Source organism: Cololabis saira, chromosome 12 (genome assembly GCF_033807715.1).
Source record: "Cololabis saira isolate AMF1-May2022 chromosome 12, fColSai1.1, whole genome shotgun sequence".
Lineage (NCBI taxonomy): Eukaryota > Metazoa > Chordata > Actinopteri > Beloniformes > Belonidae > Cololabis > Cololabis saira.
The window spans coordinates 27,294,113-27,312,493 of record NC_084598.1 but is presented as its reverse complement, the minus strand read 5'-3'; the positions used below and the strand labels follow the sequence as shown (position 1 = coordinate 27,312,493).

Here is an 18,381-nt window from a genome sequence, read left to right as displayed (position 1 = left end):
GCGGGGCTGATCCCTCACCCCCCTCCTCTGACAGCTGATGCAGGCCGGCCGACTCCACACCAGGCAGCGCGCTGGAATAGTTACATCCTCTCTACACGTTTAGCTCGGCTTTTCAAACAGAGGACAAGTGAGACCATGGTGAATTTTTGAAAAAGGAAAAACATGGCACAGAAAGACACGCTGCTGCACCTCTTCGCCGGGGGGTAAGACACACGCTTTAAGCGTCCAAGTTATCTGTAACTGTTATGTAAAGAGCGCTCTTAACAAAGGGCGTGGTGCTTTTCTGTTTTAACCGCTTTAAACGGTGTAAATGTTGTACATGTTTAGCCTCCAGCATGCTAAAGCCTGAATTATGGTTCCGCGTTAAATCGACGCAGATCCTACGCCGTAGGGTTACGAGCCTACACGTACCCTACGCCGTAGGCTCTGCGTTAGTGTAACGCGGAACCATAAATCAGCCATAGTCGCGGGCTAACTCGTGTCGGCGCAGCGTTTTTAAACGTTTTTAAACCCGTTTCTCAACATTTTTTTTAATTTTCAGACGAAAATGTGTTGTCAAAATAAATTAAATTCATTTAAAACAAAGGTGTGAGGTTTGGAGCAGCGTTTAGGGTCTTAATAACCTCGACTTGGTGAAACAATGAGCAGCGGAGCAGCCGGCCGGCACGTCTATGGCGGAAGTTCCCTCTCTGTTTTTAAACTAAAACCTTCACTACAGTTCCCTTACATGTCCAATATTGAGTTATTGTTGCGTTTCGGTGCGTTTTTGGGTGATGTAATAATGGCATGTGTTTCATAATACCTGCAAACTAGCAGAAGGTTGGACCTCGTTCGTCGTTTGCCGGATTTAGCCCGAGCCGTCCTTCACTGTTATGTAACAGCTCCGGCTATGATGATAACTCTTCACCTCAACCAAATATCTTATTTAACACACAAACAAACACACAAACAAATCCCTGAACTGTGGAACTGTCACATAACCAGGAGCCACGTGGCTCGCATTCACAGTTAGGGTCACACTTTTCAAACATCGGCTTGTTCTGTGTAAATGACGCCATTTTACCCTTGAAACGCTTTGACGAGCTCCGGACATTAAAGAAGAGAGCCGGTCGCTATGGTTACCGGTTGTCAAGGGAAACACAGTGGATGTATAGGATAATGTGACACCCTTATAAAAATGTAATTGTTTGGGGAGAACCATAAAAGTCAAGGTTTATAATGTAAATTCCACTGGAATGTATTCTACCAATTAACCAATGCAGGGGTGCAGATCCGATGTCAGGATTGGGGGGGACACCAACGTGATTTTAATTTTTAATTTTTTGCCAATATGCAAATCATACCATGCCATAAATTGGTAAAGGCTCGCCAAAAAATACTGCACAGGAAATTATTTATTGTGCTTACTTTTCTTGTTTATTTGTCCTAAACAGCTCGACTCGAGCCCGTCAAAAATTTTAAAAATATTAATTCAGACTAAAAAAAAAATGTATGGCATAGCAATACTTTCATTCTTTACACCTCAAAACGCACCGTGGATGTATTATTTTTTTAGAAATATATTTTTAATAAATATTCTACATATTCAACCTTTTAAGTCTGAAAATACATTTGTTCAATTTTGAATAATTTAGGATATTTTTATTGGGGGGACAATTCATGTTTTTCAGAAATTGGGGGGGACATGTCCACCCCCGTCCCCCCCGGGAACTACACCCATGAACCAATGCCGTCTATAATAACAAAGCAGTTGTGCACTTTGGTTGGCACTTGCTCCCCAGGTTTCTTAATTTTATGGCCTCCAGACGCAACCCTGCATTGTTTCAACATGGCTGCATGTCTTTGTTTGACGTTATGCAAAAACCTAACGAAGAGTTTCTTCCCTGAGTATTACAACAACCTGGGTGGGGTAGATGCATGACAAGGGAACGGCAAATAAGACATTTAGGTCAGGCATTACCTTCTCTAAGATGTTTGACTGTCTCCTTGAGACACGCCATGTCTCAAAGACTTAATCTAATCTGTTCCAGACTTCTAAGCTTGCCACTGTCAATGTGTCATGGTCCAGAAAGAATGTACCGTGAAAACTTCAACTAACCAACTGCATGAGTTGTTTGCACAGAAATTGTGAAAGCACTGTTTTTAAAGCAGCCTTTCCTCAGGCTGAAAGTCCTTTTCCGTGTGTAATTAGTGTCTGAGTTGAAAAACCCTGTATGCCAGATGTTTTTCAGTTCACTTGGGAGTATGTCTGTGACTATAGTTGGTCACTGAACTTGTAGCTCTCAAGCTATGTGTTGATGGAAAAAGTCTCCTTTGTCAAAACATTTGAGTGCCTTTCAGTACAAGAAAATGTTTGCGTATATGTTTAATACATCCAAAGGCCACATTATCCACTTTGTTTTTAAGATCCTAAACATTCCCAGTGTTTATTATCCTTTTTTTTGGTGTAATTAACTTTCAGATGTAGTGGCACAGTGGGAGCCATCGTGACATGTCCCCTGGAGGTTTTGAAGACACGATTGCAGTCCTCTGGCCTCAGCCTTCGACCTGTCTTCCATGTTCAGCTTGGTACCCTCAGTGGCACTGGGGTTATCCGACCAGGGCCCGTCACTCCTGGGCTGTTGCAAGTCCTACGGTAAGATGTTTGTCTCTGTTGTTGTTAACAGTGATGTAGCATACCGTCTCCTGAGAATCTCAGACGTTGTGTTTTTTTTCCACAAGGAAATCACAGGGACAAAGTGTTTTTCCTGACATCTGGTGCACGCTACTATTCATCAGTACTGCCATATAAGGAGGGGCATTGTTGTTCACTATTTTTGTAGGTTTGCACTTAACTAGTGTTGTAACCAAAGACCCCAATGTTAAAGAATTCCTCTTGATGATGTTTATATAATAAATTGCTAGAATTATTATTTTTTTAAATATTCATTAGTTTTATAAAGTCTTATACAGATCTTTGTGTATGTGTGTGTGTGTGTATGTATGTATGTATGTATATATGTGTGTATAGATATCATTTGTAATACTTGAAGAATCAGTCATTTGCTTTCTGCTTCCAAGGTCTTAAAATCAAGGCACCTAATCCTGTAAAGTAGGGATTAAATACACTCTATTTTGATGATATTTCGTGCCATTAACCAGATGTCTGGGTAGATATAAACACTTTCTTTTTTTTTTTTTTTTTTGCACCAGGCCTCATGATTTGGATAAAACAAATCTCTGTGGGATGTGTTTTGTATGAGGTTAGCTCTGGAAGACTAGAAGCTTTCCCAGTAGGTGAAACACACGAGGGAAGGTTTTAGTCCACGTGCTGCATCAGTGTTATATTACACTTGGATCATTGGGTTCACAACCTGTACTTGCCTGGACTGGTGTCAGCTGCTGCAGGCTGTATAAGTTACATAGACAGTGTTTTGTCGCTACAAAACAATTATTTCAAGTGTTGTTTCATTTTTAACTTAATTAAGCTCCCCTCCCACACACACACAAATTTGATGTGGACTTTACACAAACTCTACGGCTTTTGAAACCTTGAGATTAGTCACTGGTTTACCTAAAAATAGGTCGGGGTGTCTCTTTATGTTCTCGTTGTTTGAAAAGAGGTGTCCTAAAAGAGGTGTCCTGTGTTGGTGAGAGAGAAAGAGAAGGGGAGTTTCTGGTTCAGTACTGTGGTGTGCATTATAGAAACCAGCCCAACCTGTCGTACCCTCTGTCTTTTTATAATATATTCTGGTCGGGCAGACTGTCATGTAGAGAATTAGGATCACGTTCTTCAAAGAATCAAAACACTTCTGTGTGGATGTGCCTGGCGTGAGGCTGTCCCTACATGCCAAACATTACCCAGGGTAACGAGCTCATATAGAATCCACAAAACTGGCTGATGTAATCACTGCAGGAGTGAACTATCATATCTATTCCCACTGGGAAGAATATAAGACAAACTACGAAAACATGATTTTTTTTTTGGGGGGATTTTTTTTGTTGTTTTTTTTGTTGTTTTGTCATGGTAATATATTTTACTATGTTCAGTGGTTGATGGCCCTTTTTCTTTCATTTCAGATCAATTCTTGAAAAAGAGGGACCAAGATCTCTTTTCCGTGGACTGGGGCCAAACCTTGTAGGTGTTGCCCCTTCAAGGTACAGCAAATTCTGTTTTTAAGTTACACATTTTTACTGCTCAAATTCATCTTTTATTTTGCATCCGCTCACTATCTTTGTAGTTCAAACAGTGATGAGGCTATGTGATGACTGCCTGTAAGTGTCAAAGTTAACATCAATACATAATTGAATATATTTGCATTCAAAGATAATAGATAAAGATAAAAGATAATTAAAAAAACATGACATTTATATTTTAAAGTATGGATATTTCAGGGTGTATTACAACATGGCCAGCAACGACAAACAAGAGGGAGACGCCTGTGTTTATATTTTTAATTTTTAATGGTTGGAAACTTGAACTTGCTGTGTAAACGGGAAGTTGTTGTTATGAAAAAGACTTCCGAGTCTCATACAGCAGTACGCAGTGGCTGAGCTGCAGTTTGTATCTGCTCTAGTCACCATGAATAGCCCTGAGTATTTGTATTTGTAAAACGAATGAGCTTGTGTTGCAGAGAATAAGTCATGCCTTACTGGAAATATCTTGATGATTATAAATCAACAGCAAAACTTTAACCTGTGAAGTTTCAAATTCACCTTTGTTCTATCTTTAATGTCAACAGAGCTAGGACTTTGACCTGTTTCCTCATCTTGGGAGTAAACTGCCATATAAAGGGGAAATAAATGCTCTTGTTCTTTATATGCGACATTCATGTGAAAATGTCACGCAAGCTGAAGACCTGGTTATTAAAGGCTGTTTATTAACAGAAACTTGCTGATATTTACACTCTTCATTCTATTTTGAGGCAGTAAGGATGTGTCTAGTTTCTCATGGACTACTTCTTCTTTTTGACTTGGTTTTTGCTGAATAAATGATGACAAATGTAATATGTCATGTGGTTCCTCTGAGATCACATCTGCATACTAGCTGGACCTGATGAGGACCACATGATTTCATTTTTTTTATAGGGACCAGATACTTGGTGTTAGAATTGAGGGGCTGTACTTTCATTTTCAACTATATGTTGATTGTGTTAAGCTGAATGCAGTAATTCCAATGTCCTTATCAATCCGCTGGCCAACTTGGACAGGGTTGCATTCAGAGCCGCTCTCTGGGCGTCTCTTGTGCCCACTGCTTATTCAGCCCATTCTAGTGCAGGGGGGGGGTCTGTTCCAGAACCAGAGCAGGGTGACCAGGTACTGGGAACCAGATTGCTCTGGACACCCATGGTCAAAGGTTCTCCAGCGAAACTGAGCTGTAACACAATCAAACCGTTTTAAAGACACATTTTTAAATCCACATATTGTATAATAACATGCTGATTTAAAGCCGCTCTCATTAAAATTTCCTTTTTCCTTTTTTGTTTCAGAGCCATTTACTTTGCTGCATACTCGAAGTCCAAAGAGGTATTCAATGGGCTGTTTGTTCCCAACAGTGGATTGGTGCACATGTCCTCAGCTGGTGTTGGAGGTGAGCTTTTATCTCTACATAATGCATATTTACAGTACGTGTATGTCCTGAACATAACAAACAATAAAATAAAAGGCAATCCAGTGCTATACAAACATTTTTAAAGCCCGTGGATTGCGTAAGTCTGGCAAAATGAACAGTTTTTAAACCTAATAGTAAATATTGCCTTGTGTGTGGTTATGTTTAAATAATGGTAACTAAATTCTTAGAACTATATTTTCAGATATCTTTAGAGATGATTATGCTTATACATTTTGTAAAACTTGTTCACAGCTTTTGTTACCAATTCTCTGATGAACCCCATCTGGATGGTCAAGACCAGGATGCAGCTGGAGAAAAAGTACGTGCACTCCTGAACGCACCTGTCACGTGTTTTGAGTCTGTCATCTAGACACACAGAAGTGATCTGTTTCAGATTTGTGTAAAACAATCTGACTTTTGAGGTCAAAGTATAATGTGACCTTTAGCAGGAGCCTTATAAAGGCGGACTGTCGTCAGTACACTGTCCTGGCATCGTGCAGCGTGTGGGACTGGGCATATGACCCGTCTCCATAAATACGCAGTGCTGACGCACTGTCCTTCATGCAGCAGTCTATATTTACAAGACCAAGGACAGGCTGGGAGTATTATTAGAGGTCAAAGAACAATCTGTTTGGTGTCCTTTAAGAATGAATGTGTGTACATCAACACAAACTCGTCACACATTCAAGTGCACAGTCTGTGAGATGGAGGCTAAAATAATTTCTGTTGGGGTTGTTGCTCATTCAACACAATGAGGTTCTTTTCAGACATGACGTGTGTGAAAATGGGTTTTCATTCTGCCATCAAAATGATGGCATTCAGTCATTTAGACACTGGTCATTATTCCATTATTCCTGACAGCTTCATTCAGACATACTAGTGAGACGTGGCCACGGTGCTTGTAATATTTGCCATATGCACAACATTGAACAGTACATTGCATGAAGTATATCACTAAAGTCTTTCATTGTCTATATTCTCACACTTTATAATAGATATTATTATTAAATAGATTTAACAATGTGTGCAAAGCATAGCTGAGAGGAAAAAAAAATGTTAATACTGGTTGAAAAGTAAAAAACAAAAGCAATTATTCCTGATGCTGATATCACTGCAATATCAGTGCTGTTGTTATTGAGTAAAGTAAAGCTTTTACTTCACCTGAAGACACCATCACTGGTGAATGAGAAGCCACATCACAAACAAAATTAAGCCTTTCTACAGTTAATGATTGTCACATGTAACTTTGGAACCAACTTTGTAAAGTTGGTTCTGAAAATGATAAACTATTAACTGTTTTGCAATGGATGGTTTACTGATTCCTTAGACAAGTGGTTTTCTTTCAATGTATTTAAAAAAAAAAGCCAAACCCAAACATACTTTGCATGTAATTTGATTTGAAAAATATTTAGTTTTTAAGACTTACTGAATACGGTATATGTACACAACTCTTGGATGGTTAACTAGACTTGATGTCTACATGTATCTTGTGATGGTTTTAACTGATTAATTAAAGTTAAGATGATGATCAACAGAAAGTTTTTTTTTTTTTAATTTAACCCTTCACCGTGTGTGACCTATGCAACTAATGACCCTGACTCATTTTATTTTCAGAGCCAGAGGAGAGAAAAAGATGAATGCACTGCAGTGTGCACGTTATGTTTACAAAACGGAGGGAATCCGGGGCTTCTATCGTGGCCTTACTGCATCCTACGCTGGCATCTCAGAGACCATGATCTGCTTCCTCATCTATGAAACGCTGAAGAAACACATCGCTAACAGCCAGCTCACCTCAGCGAACAGTGAAAAAGGGAAAGGAGCCTCGGACTTCCTGAGGCTGATGATGGCAGCGGCTTTTTCGAAGGGCTGCGCATCTTGCGTCGCTTATCCACACGGTAAATTAATGCAACCAGCACTTGCAGTCTCAACAACCATACGTCAAATCAAAATATTCTTCAGTTGCAAACTAAATACTACCTTTTGTGTCTGCAGAGGTCATCCGGACAAGACTGCGCGAGGAAGGCAGCAAGTACAAGTACTTCTTCCAGACCGGGAGGTTGATAGCCGTGGAGGAAGGCTATGCAGCTTTTTACAGAGGACTCATTCCACAGCTCATTAGACAAATCCCTAACACGGCCATCGTCCTCTCCACCTATGAACTCCTCGTCTACCTGCTCGGAGATTCCAAGTGAAGGCTCCTTTGAATTTTGGGACTTTTGGGACAAACAATAGATGCCACCCAGTGGGTGGACTTTTGGAAAATATAGCACTTACAGCTTTTCATGTGGTGCTACACAGACTGTTATGAAGGAACAGTAGCAGCTTGTAGTGATATCCAAAGAGCTATATACCTTATTTAATTATAAAGCTTGTTAGGAGTTCATCAAAAATAATGCAAGAAGTCGTGGAACTTATTGAAACTCCAAACCTGTGGAAAAAGGTCATCTTTGTAGGGGACTAGTTTTAAGTTAACTAAATTATTTTTGTTTTTGTTATTTTATGACTTCGTTTTCTTTTCACCATTGTATTGTAACACAGCTAAGGAGGTTGATACTGAGTTAAAAAAGGAATATCTTTCTAAAGACATAGCAATATCGCTGTTCTCAGCAAGGCAGTAACAGGACAGGCTACTTTAAGATTTCTGTTAAACGATCTGTTGAATTACAAGTTTGAGCTACAAAGAGACTTGTCATATTTTTCCATAAATGTACATATCTGCAGACTTTATCTGTGTGTTTTTTTTTGTTTTTTTTTTCTTGTGAAGAAGATCCTTGAGTTTTACAATATAAGAATTTGAGACTTATTTGACCTTTGTCTCAATAAAATGCATAAAAACATCACTTAATAATGAAATAATGTTCACATTGTAGTGATTTGTTAGGCACGAGGATAAAACAGGATGGTAATCCTACAAGGATTAGAAACTTGCCACTGGAAAACTACCAGAGATGAATCCCAGTTATTATTAATCAGGCCTTATGTGTAAAGTGAAAGAAAATATGTAAATAGCTATTGCACTGGCACTTTACTTCAGATACTAGTTGTAAAGATTAATTGGTGAATGTTTAATAAGGTTGTATAACACTGGCTAAGGACAGCCAGGTTATATAGCAACCATAAGTAAAACAACTTCCTCATGAACACAAACTACAAGTAGAGACCTTTTTTTGGAATCGTTTGCCTTCAAAACCACAGCTACTTTAAAAAGGAAGGGAGACAAGACATTCACCGCAGGCCCCAGGAAAGACTGGTCACCCTTGACAGGACATAGAAAGGAAATGTGGAAAAAATGCTTTGCTCTATTTGTTAGTCACTTGGTGTGTGAGGACTCAGACATGACTCAGCAAATATGTCCTGTTCCTGCTGTTTTTGGCTGACTCGGCCAAACTGTCGTCTGTAACTGGTTAGAACGCCTGACAGACCAAGACGCTGGTACAGCTTGTGGGAAACTGCAGCAGGAACTGTTGTGTGAAGCAGGGTGTCACGTTCCTTTCTAAAATGTACATAATCCCTTTGATATGTGGAGACGTGGACAAAAGTAATGGTACCCTGGATAAGTTTGGGGAAAAAAGACCATAATGACATGTTAAATTAAAGTGTCCTTTAATTAGCAAAGCAAGTGTCCTGACTTGTAATCGGTCTGCCTGCCTATTGAAAGGGATGAAGTCATCACTCTATTTGGTATCACGGTGTGCACCACCCTGAACGTGGAGAAGAGAAGGCAAAAGAGGTCTGAGGAGAAGAGAGAGGACAATTATAGATGACAATTTGAATGGTAAACAAAGAGATTCAAGGTGAACGGCAAGGTCGAGGTTAATCAGTGGGTTCACGTCATCTGTGACTGGTTGTTGACTCCACTGTTTAAAGCAAATCATTAAATGAGAGACTGGAATTTGTCAAAATGCATATGGAGGAGTCAGAGCTTCTGGGAGAAGGTACTTTTGGACAGATGAGGGAAAACTGAAGCTTTTTAACAAATCACATCAAGATGGTTGGAGCAGCTTGCTCATGACAAATGGGCAAAAATACTTGGCAACATGTGCAGACGTCTTAATGAGAGTTACAGTGCTGCTAATTGCAGCGATTGTCTCAAAATGTGTGGATCTTAAGTTGTGGGTACCAACTAATATCTCAAAGCCAGTGTCATTGATTTGTCTTTTGAAATGATTCTGTTGGACCACAATTTAAAATCAGATTTATTTCCAAGAGTCAGATTTTACAAAATTATTGTTTATAACTTATTTTGTCAATTTCATGTTATTCATTGGTCAGTGGTCATTCTAGGTTTTTCTTCCTTTTAATAGGTTTTATCTGGGTTTACTAATACAGCCATTTATAGTGCATTAGTATCGTAATGGATAGTGCTGGTACTCTTGAAGGTTGGTTAACTTTTTAAAGGGACACAAATTTTACATAAAAATCCTTGTGCTTTCTTTCCCGTCAAAAGTTTGGGCATGAATGAAACAGTGTGTCCAACTTTTGTCTGGTAGTGTATTTATTTAGCATTAAAATGTATAAAAGGCAATTATTTCAACCAGTCCTAGATTAGGTTTTTCCCCATTAAAAACTTTAAAAACTATTTTGTATCAACTCATGGCATTTTAAATCTAAATGTTTAAGCTTTTAAAACTGCAATAGTCAAATGTTAAGTCTTAAAAACTGAAATGCATTTCATTAGAATATATTTTATAGACACTATTAAGGTGTTTTAATTTTCTCAAATGGCCTATAATTGTATTTGTAAAAAAATATTTTAACATAAACTATAACTAAATCAAAGTGGGGGAGAATGTGGTCTGTTATGTCAAAATGTAAATCCCAACATGAGCCAGTATGCCAAAAAATTTAAATAGTTATCTTGTGTAACAACATATGGTCAGGTTACTTTCCTGTTGTGATGTGGTCAAAGTTGCTCTATTCTTAGAACGTCATATATTCCAGTTGCCACAGGGTGAGAAATGAGTTACACGCGAGTCAGGTTACCCGTCCATCACAGGGTCACACAGAGATGAACCACCACGTCAGCCCAACGTTCATGTTTTCGCGTGGTGTGAAGAAGTTGGAGGACGTGCAGCCACTTGGAGGACGTATATTTTCCACTTTAATACCCAGCTGAGATTCCAGCCAGGAGATGATCTTGGTGTGAAGTGATGGGATTGCATTCCTGATCTGCCCAGAGGAGATGACCATACTTAAAAAACAAAACAAATTAAAAAAAAAGAGAGCCCTCTGAATTTGTAGTAGCGTTACATCCAACTTGACCACATTCCAGTTGCAAAGTGTGAAAATTAACCAGCCCAGACGTCAGATTTGCCATTCCCTCTGCTGCCGTCATTTGCAATACTGATTCACAGTGTTGTGGTATTTATAGCCACACTGCAACATACACACAGTACTGATGAAACAAAACAAACCAAAATAATACTGTGCATGACTGACTTACAGTAGCATTAAGGACAACTGTTCACAGTAAAATATCAGTTTGAAGGAATATTTGCTTACTTTCAGAACATAATGACTGGCTGACGTGGTGTCCTTACATAACTGTCACAGGGAGAAATTCTTTGCACCGAATGCTTTGCAGGCAAAGTAAGTGTTACAATTATGACTTTTGATGCCCTTCCAGTTGAAAGTTCCTACTTAGAAATCGAGTACCGAGTACAAAACTCATTAAAATCATTAATAAACTATAAACTCATCAGGATATTCCAGTTTGTGGTACAATGTAAAAAATAAATAATAAATCAAACAGAAATAGCTACATATATATAACTACATCAACAAATATAGAATGATTAATTTTAATATTGTATATAAAAGTTTCAAACACATGAACAAAGTCAAATTTAAAAAAAACCCAACAAAAACAAACCCTCCAAGGTATTGAAAATGACCCAGCAGGACAAAAGCTGAAGGTCAAAGGCAAGCACCATTCAGGTTGAAGCCGACCAGGAAGTAACAAACATTGCAGTTCATTGACTGGTTGCCAGAAGTGAGTCAATCTACTTTGTGTTAAAATATCCAGCTTTGCAGCAGAAACACAACATATTAATAGTCTGTTTCAAAAAGGTTATTTTGGTCTCCATAGCATTCATGAAAACTGAGAAGGTTTTTTATTTTGTACCACTCAGGTGACATAAGCACAAACTAACAATGCATCAAGGCAAGGCAAGTTTATTTATATAGCACAATTCAACACAAGGTAATTCAAAGTGCTTTACATCAACATTAAAAGCGGCAAGACACAATTAAACAGTAAATAACAAATAAAATGAAATAAAATTATGAGAAAAGAAGGTAAAATAATAAAAAGCACAAGTTGCTGAAAACTAAGGGCAGTAGAGTACTGCAGGTACACATCTCATTCGCGGTTTTCAGAAAGTATTTAATTTAAGAGTATGCTTAAATACCAAATAAAGGAAAAAAATTATAAGAAAAGAGGTAAAATAATAAAAAGCACAAGTTGTTAAAAATAAGGGCAGTAGAATACAGCAGGTAAGTATTTAATTAGTGCCACGGCTGCGCCACGTGGCACGCCTCCTCCATTGAGCTGCGCAAGCTCAATGGAGGAGGAGTGCCTCGTGCGCAGCACGAGGCACTCATACTATTGCTCAGGCTTATTATTATTTATATATTCTTCCGTAAAAACTTTGTCCGGCTACTCCTCCTACAGCTTTGAGAAAACGCGAAAAGTAAAAACGTAGAAACGTGCGCCTTAATCGGGAATCGATGGGTATGACTTTTATTAGCGATTGGCGTGCACGTTTTTGCGCAACGTGCACAAACGTGCGCTTTTTGCCCCATCCGGAACGCATTGCGTGAAGTTTGGGGCCTCACCACTCGCACACCGTTACTCGAAAAATTCTGAACCGATTTAGAAAGTTGTAGGCCCTGAATTTAACTACAGTCCTGTGGATTTTCAGAACGATGGCACGAATAGTTTTTGCACGAAGTGCAAAAACATTTCCAAATTTCCAAACTAATGGGGAGATTTTCCCATGCATTTCAATGGCGCCATTATAAGCGGATGGGAAAATGTCGAGAAAAAAGACAAAATTCACCTTTTTTCTGAGTCACGTATCTTTCTCATACTTGCACGTAGAAACGTCATTCAAACTTCAAAATGGAGGAAAACTTCTCTTCTCTCTCCAAACCCGAAACTGTTTTTTCCTAAAATGTACACTTTTCAAGATATGAGCCCTCAAGCGAGGACTGGAAATCACTTTTTTTCAAATCTAGAGCACGGGAGTCAGTTTGCTAGAGTGTAGTTACACTGAAAAAAAAACATGATTTCTTATTTGTAACTCGAGGTCACGGCCAAACCGTAAAAGGTAGACAGATAATTTTTGGTCAGAATATAGACATAGGTTTTGTGATTCATAAAATGTGACTTTGACAGGCGTGGTGTGCACAAAATTTTAACGGGGGAGCCAACAGACACGCCAGTTCCTGTCTTGCTCTTCATTGACTCCCATGTTAAATGAAGTTTTCTTAAAAAAAATCTCATTTTTGTTTTCGAATTGCCGTTACTAACACATTTTAAGGAATATCTGTATGAAAATAACATTTAGATAATCTGGTGGGTTCTCCGTTTCTCAAAATGTTTTCGTTTTTCTGCTAAGAGCTACGGTTTGAGCGCAAAGTGGAGTGATTTCAGGTTTGTCACAACCGAAAATCCAGCTGAGTCATTCCCGCTCCCTCTGTATCAGGTTCTTGTTGCCCCTAGCAACCACAGCTCAGCTGTGCTGATTAGACTGACCCAGAACTGGTCACATGACTCACTCAGTACAGGCTTCATAGTATAACCTGGAAAATGGAGAAATCTGAACCCTGACCTTTTAACCTTAGATGAACACACACACACACACACACACACACACACACACACACACACACACACACACACACGATAGGTGTTATTATGGGATGGCAGGTGTTTTTATAGGATGTTAGTGTTATTATGGGATGGCAGGTGTTTTTATAGGATGTTAGTGTTATTATGGGATGTTAGTGTTTTTATAGGATGTTAGTGTTATTATGGGATGGTAAGTGATTATTATGGGATGGTAGTGTTATTGGTGTTAGCGGTCCCGTTAGCGGTTCTGTTAGCGGTCCTGTTAGCGATCCCGTTAGCGGTCCCCTTAACGGTCCAGTTAGCGATCCCGTTAGCGGTCAAGTTAGCGACCCCGTTAGCGGTCCCGTTAGCAATCCCGTAAGCGGTCCCGTTAGCGGTTGTTAGCGATCCCGTTAGCGGCTCGGTTAGCGATCCCGTTAGCGGCTCGGTTAGCGGTCCCGTTAGCGGTCCCGTTAGCGGTTCAGTTAGCGATTCCGTTAGCGATCCCGTTAGCGGTCCCGTTAGCGGTTCCGCTAGCGGTTGTTAGCGATCCCGTTAGCGGTCCCGTTAGCGGTTCTGTTAGCGGCCCCGTTAGCGGTTCCGTTAGCGGTTGTTAGCGGTCCCGTTAGCAACCCCATTAGCGGCTCGGTTAGCGGTCCCGTTAGCGATCCCGTTAGCGGTCCCGTTAGCGGTCCCGTTAGCGGTTCCGTTAGCGATCCCATTAGCGGTCCCGTTAGCGGTACCGTTAGCGGTTCCGTTAGCGGTTCCGTTAGCGGCTCGGTTAGCGATTCCGTTAGCGGCTCGGTTAGCGGTCCCGTTAGCGATCCCGTTAGCGGTTCATTTAGCGGTTCTGTTAGCGGTCCCGTTAGCGGTTCCGTTAGCGGTTGTTAGCGGTCCCGTTAGCGACCCCATTAGCGGCTCGGTTAGCGGTCCCGTTAGCGATCCCGTTAGCGGTCCCGTTAGCGGTCCCGTTAGCGGTCCCGTTAGCGATCCCGTTAGCGATCCCGTTAGCGGTTCAGTTAGCGGTTCTGTTAGCGGTCCCGTTAGCGGTTCCGTTAGCGGTTGTTAGCGGTCCCGTTAGCTACCCCATTAGCGGCTCGGTTAGCGGTCCCGTTAGCGGTCCCGTTAGCGATCCCGTTAGCGGTCCCGTTAGCGGTCCCGTTAGCGGTCCCGTTAGCGGTCCCGTTAGCAGTTCCGTTAGCGATCCCATTAGCGGTCCCGTTAGCGGTCCCGTTAGCGGTTCCGTTAGTGGTTCCGTTAGCGGCTCAGTTAGCGATTCCGTTAGCGGCTCGGTTAGCGATCCCGTTAGCGGTCCCGTTAGCGATCCCGTTAGCAATCCCGTTAGCGGTTCAGTTAGCGGTTCTGTTAGCGGTCCCGTTAGCGGTTCCGTTAGCGGTTGTTAGCGGTCCCGTTAGCGACCCCATTAGCGGCTCGGTTAGCGGTCCCGTTAGCGATCCCGTTAGCGGTCCCGTTAGCGGTTCCGTTAGCGGCCCCGTTAGCGGCCCCGTTAGCGGCCCCGTTAGCGGCCCCGTTAGCGGCCCCGTTAGCGGTTCCGTTAGCGGTTGTTAGCGGCTCGGTTAGCGATTCCGTTAGCGGCTCGGTTAGCGGTCCCGTTAGCGATCCCTTTAGCGATCCCGTTAGCGGTTCAGTTAGCGATCCCGTTAGAGGTTCCGTTAGCGGTTCTGTTAGCTATCCCGTTAGCGGTCCCGTTAGCGGTCTTGTTAGCGGTTCTATTAGCTCATTACATATTTTCTGTAATAACTTTTGAATGGTTTGACATAGAGAGTCATGGGTGGTGTCAAATGACTAAGTATCGAGTCCTTGACCTTCATGGGTGCAAATAAGCCCCGCGATCATCCGGCAGTAGTCCGTGGCACTTCAAAATTTCCCGGGAATTTTGTCTAGTTTAGGAGTACGCTTCAGTAAACAGTAATGTTTTTAGGCGTGATTTATCAGCATCAATGTTGTTTCTAATCTTTGGTATCTTTTAATCTTAAAAAAAAAAATCCCAGTGCCCCAACACATTATATAAAAAAATGTATACAAAATACAAAATGTAATTGTGTAATCAAACTAGAATGTAAAGGGTTAAAATCTTTCAGTAGTTGGTAAAAAAAAATACAATCCGTGATGTTTTCATAGCAGCGTTTGGGAGAGGTTCTTGTCCTCTAAAATGTAAATTGTCCTCCCAGAGTAAACTGAGATGACTTACAGGGGGTTAAAAGTCCTCTCGGGAGCATCCGGGTGCATCCAGAGGGGAAGGCTCCGGGCTGATTTATGGTTCCGCGTTAACCAACGCAGAGCCTACGCCGTACGGTGCACGTCGCCGCGTACCCTACGTCGTAGGCTCTGCGTCGATTTAACGCAGAACCATAATTCAGGCTCTAAGAGCATCCGGGAGCATCCGGAGGGGAAAGCTCCGGCTGATTTATGGTTCCGCGTTAAATCGACGCAGAGCCAACGCCGTAGGCAGTACTGGAGTTGAGGGGGGAAATAAAAACGGTCAAAATCATCCCCCCTGTAAAACTGCCATCCACCCTTTCCATCCCTTATGTCATTTCAATGAATGAAGAGTTATCACCAGAAAAATAACAATACAAAAATAACTTATTTCACAATTTTCACCTGTTTCAAGTAAATTTTCACTTGAAATAATTAGATCTGCCAGTGGGGACAAGATTTATCTTCTTATTACAAGCAAAAAAATCTTGTTTCAAGTGAAAATCTACTTGAAACAGGTGAAAATTGTTTTCTTTTCCAATGATGAGTCTTGTTTTAAGTGTAATGAGACTAAAATGAGACATTTTAACTAAAAATAAGACAAATATTGTTGTTAAGATTTTGAGTTTTTGCAGTGATCCATTTTACTTATCCTGTGAAGGACAGAATAATATTGATAAGTTCAGAAAACTGTTTTTTATTTTTGTGTTTTGATGTATTTGATGTAAGCCCAGTGGATATTTAAAGCTTACAGAAGGCTGCATTTAACTGCTGCTATGTCATTCCTACAGTATTTCTGCAGGTGTTTTGGTCAGTGCTATTATTTGTAATATATTATATTATTTGTAATCAGCACAAATTATCTGTCCCCATATGATAAAATCCACCATCCCCCCTGATTTTTTTTTTAAACTCGAGTACTGGGTATAATTTTATGTAAATGAGGTCTATAGACTATACATTCCAAAAATAAGTGTAAAATTGATGGTATACAGTTGGAGTGAAGTTGACTAACAAGGTGAAACACAGAATTGGGTGATAATTTTAGCTACATGCATGATAATTAAAGCTACATGCTTTACAACCAATCAAACCACAAAGGGAACAGTGAACTTAAAAGTAACAATAGAAAACTAGAAGAACTAGAAAACACAGTGAACTGAAAGAGTGTTAGTTTTCTTAAAAAGTTTATTTTTTTGGATACTTGTGTCTGTGAAATTTCTGTCTACGACAATTTTGTATTTAAAAGCCTCTAGGCTATAGTTTTATAGGTAGATATCATGGCACTGTTCAAGCAGTTCAACCCCCTCCCCCTCCTTTCTCAAGCCAGTCCCCCCCACCTCAGAAATCAAAATTTCGTCCATGTATATGGTTCTTTAATATATTAGCATTATACAATAGCAGTAAGATGGAAACCACCACACACACTTAACATCTCCCATTGGTATTTGACCTTCCTTGAAATTATCTACCTGGAAATATCTACAGCCCAAATCCATAATGCAAAACAACAAAATATTTTATTTTGGCTTATGGCAGCAGATAAAATTAAGTCCAAACTCAAAAGATGTATTTAAAATTGACATAGATTACCTTGTTTGCAGCTATCCTTGTCCAGTTTTTGATATTATTATGTTTTGCCTTTGTTTTATTTTATCCTTTGTTCTATTATCTTTGTAGTATATGTTTTTCTGCATTACCAATTTATTTATTTATTTATTCTTTTCTTTTTAGGTCCAAGGGGGGGTTTGGAAGGGGCTGAGAATGTGATAATGCTTGTTTAAAATCATTGTGGATGCCACCTTTGATAAGAAAATCATGAAAAATAAATAAAAACATTTGATCACAAAAAATATATTTGCATTATACTAAGATGCATTCATTTTCAATGGCTTTTGTCCTTAAGGGCTTTTTTCCCCCTTACATTACTTTTACTTTTATAGTTTTGAAACCAGTACTTTTATGCTTTTACTTGAGTAAAAAAACTTCAGTTGATACTTCAACTTCTACAGGAGTATTTTAAAACTCAGGTGGGTAGTAACGAGTTACATTTACTCTGTTACATTTACTTGAGTAAGTTTTGGGAAATGTTGTACTTTTAGGAGTAGTTTTGAATCACTATACTTTTTCCTTTTACTTGAGTAGATTTGTGAAGAAGAAACTGTTACTCTTACTCCACTACATTAGGCTACGTTGAGCTCGTTACTTTTCTTTTATCCGCGTAGGCATCAATCTCATGACATCACTAGGGGATTGTTTGGGAAAAATGTTTGTTTTTGCATGTTTTGTCACATTTAAACAGACTCAAAACACACACAGAGTTTCTATGAGTTCATGGGCTTGTTCTAGTTCTGATTAAAAAAGAAAAATACAAAGACTTGAAATTTTGTGCTACTTGTGCTTAATTTATTTTTTATTCTGTTATTTTATTTATTTATATAAGTACTTGAATTTACTTTAAGATTATTTTAATTAAAGCTATTTTTATTAATTTTAATTTATTGTATTATTTTATTGATTTAATTTGCCTGAAGATGATTATTTTGTACTTTTGTCTGTTTGAATGGTTGTGTTAAAAAAAATAAATCAGACGTTACTCAACAGTTACTCAGTACTTGAGTAGTTTTTTCACTAAGTACTTTTTTACTTTTACTCAAGTAATTATTTGGATGACTACTTTTTACTTCTACTTGAGTCAAATTATTCTGAAGTAACAGTACTTTTACTTGAGTACAGT

General features: G+C 39.6%; 1 protein-coding gene across 1 annotated transcript; it reads left to right on the top strand.

Annotated features, from left to right (window-relative positions):
• slc25a33 (solute carrier family 25 member 33) lies at positions 1-8,446 on the top strand. The gene is made up of 7 exons (XM_061736317.1): positions 1-203; positions 2,462-2,635; positions 4,060-4,137; positions 5,469-5,569; positions 5,843-5,909; positions 7,205-7,485; positions 7,583-8,446. The coding sequence occupies exons 1-7, from the start codon at positions 163-165 to the stop codon at positions 7,780-7,782; spliced, it is 942 nt and encodes a 313-aa protein (XP_061592301.1). The 5' UTR covers positions 1-162; the 3' UTR covers positions 7,783-8,446.
• The last annotated feature ends 9,935 nt before the right edge of the window (positions 8,447-18,381 follow it).

Excerpts from the sequence above, each read along its gene's own strand:
- slc25a33 (XM_061736317.1), top strand. The coding sequence starts at position 163 with ATGGCACAGAAAGACACGCTGCTGCACCTCTTCGCCGGGGG. Across the intron at positions 5,570-5,842 it reads GTCCTCAGCTGGTGTTGGAG|CTTTTGTTACCAATTCTCTG; the intron begins GTGAGCTTTTAT and ends ACTTGTTCACAG. Across the intron at positions 5,910-7,204 it reads AGGATGCAGCTGGAGAAAAA|AGCCAGAGGAGAGAAAAAGA; the intron begins GTACGTGCACTC and ends TTTTATTTTCAG.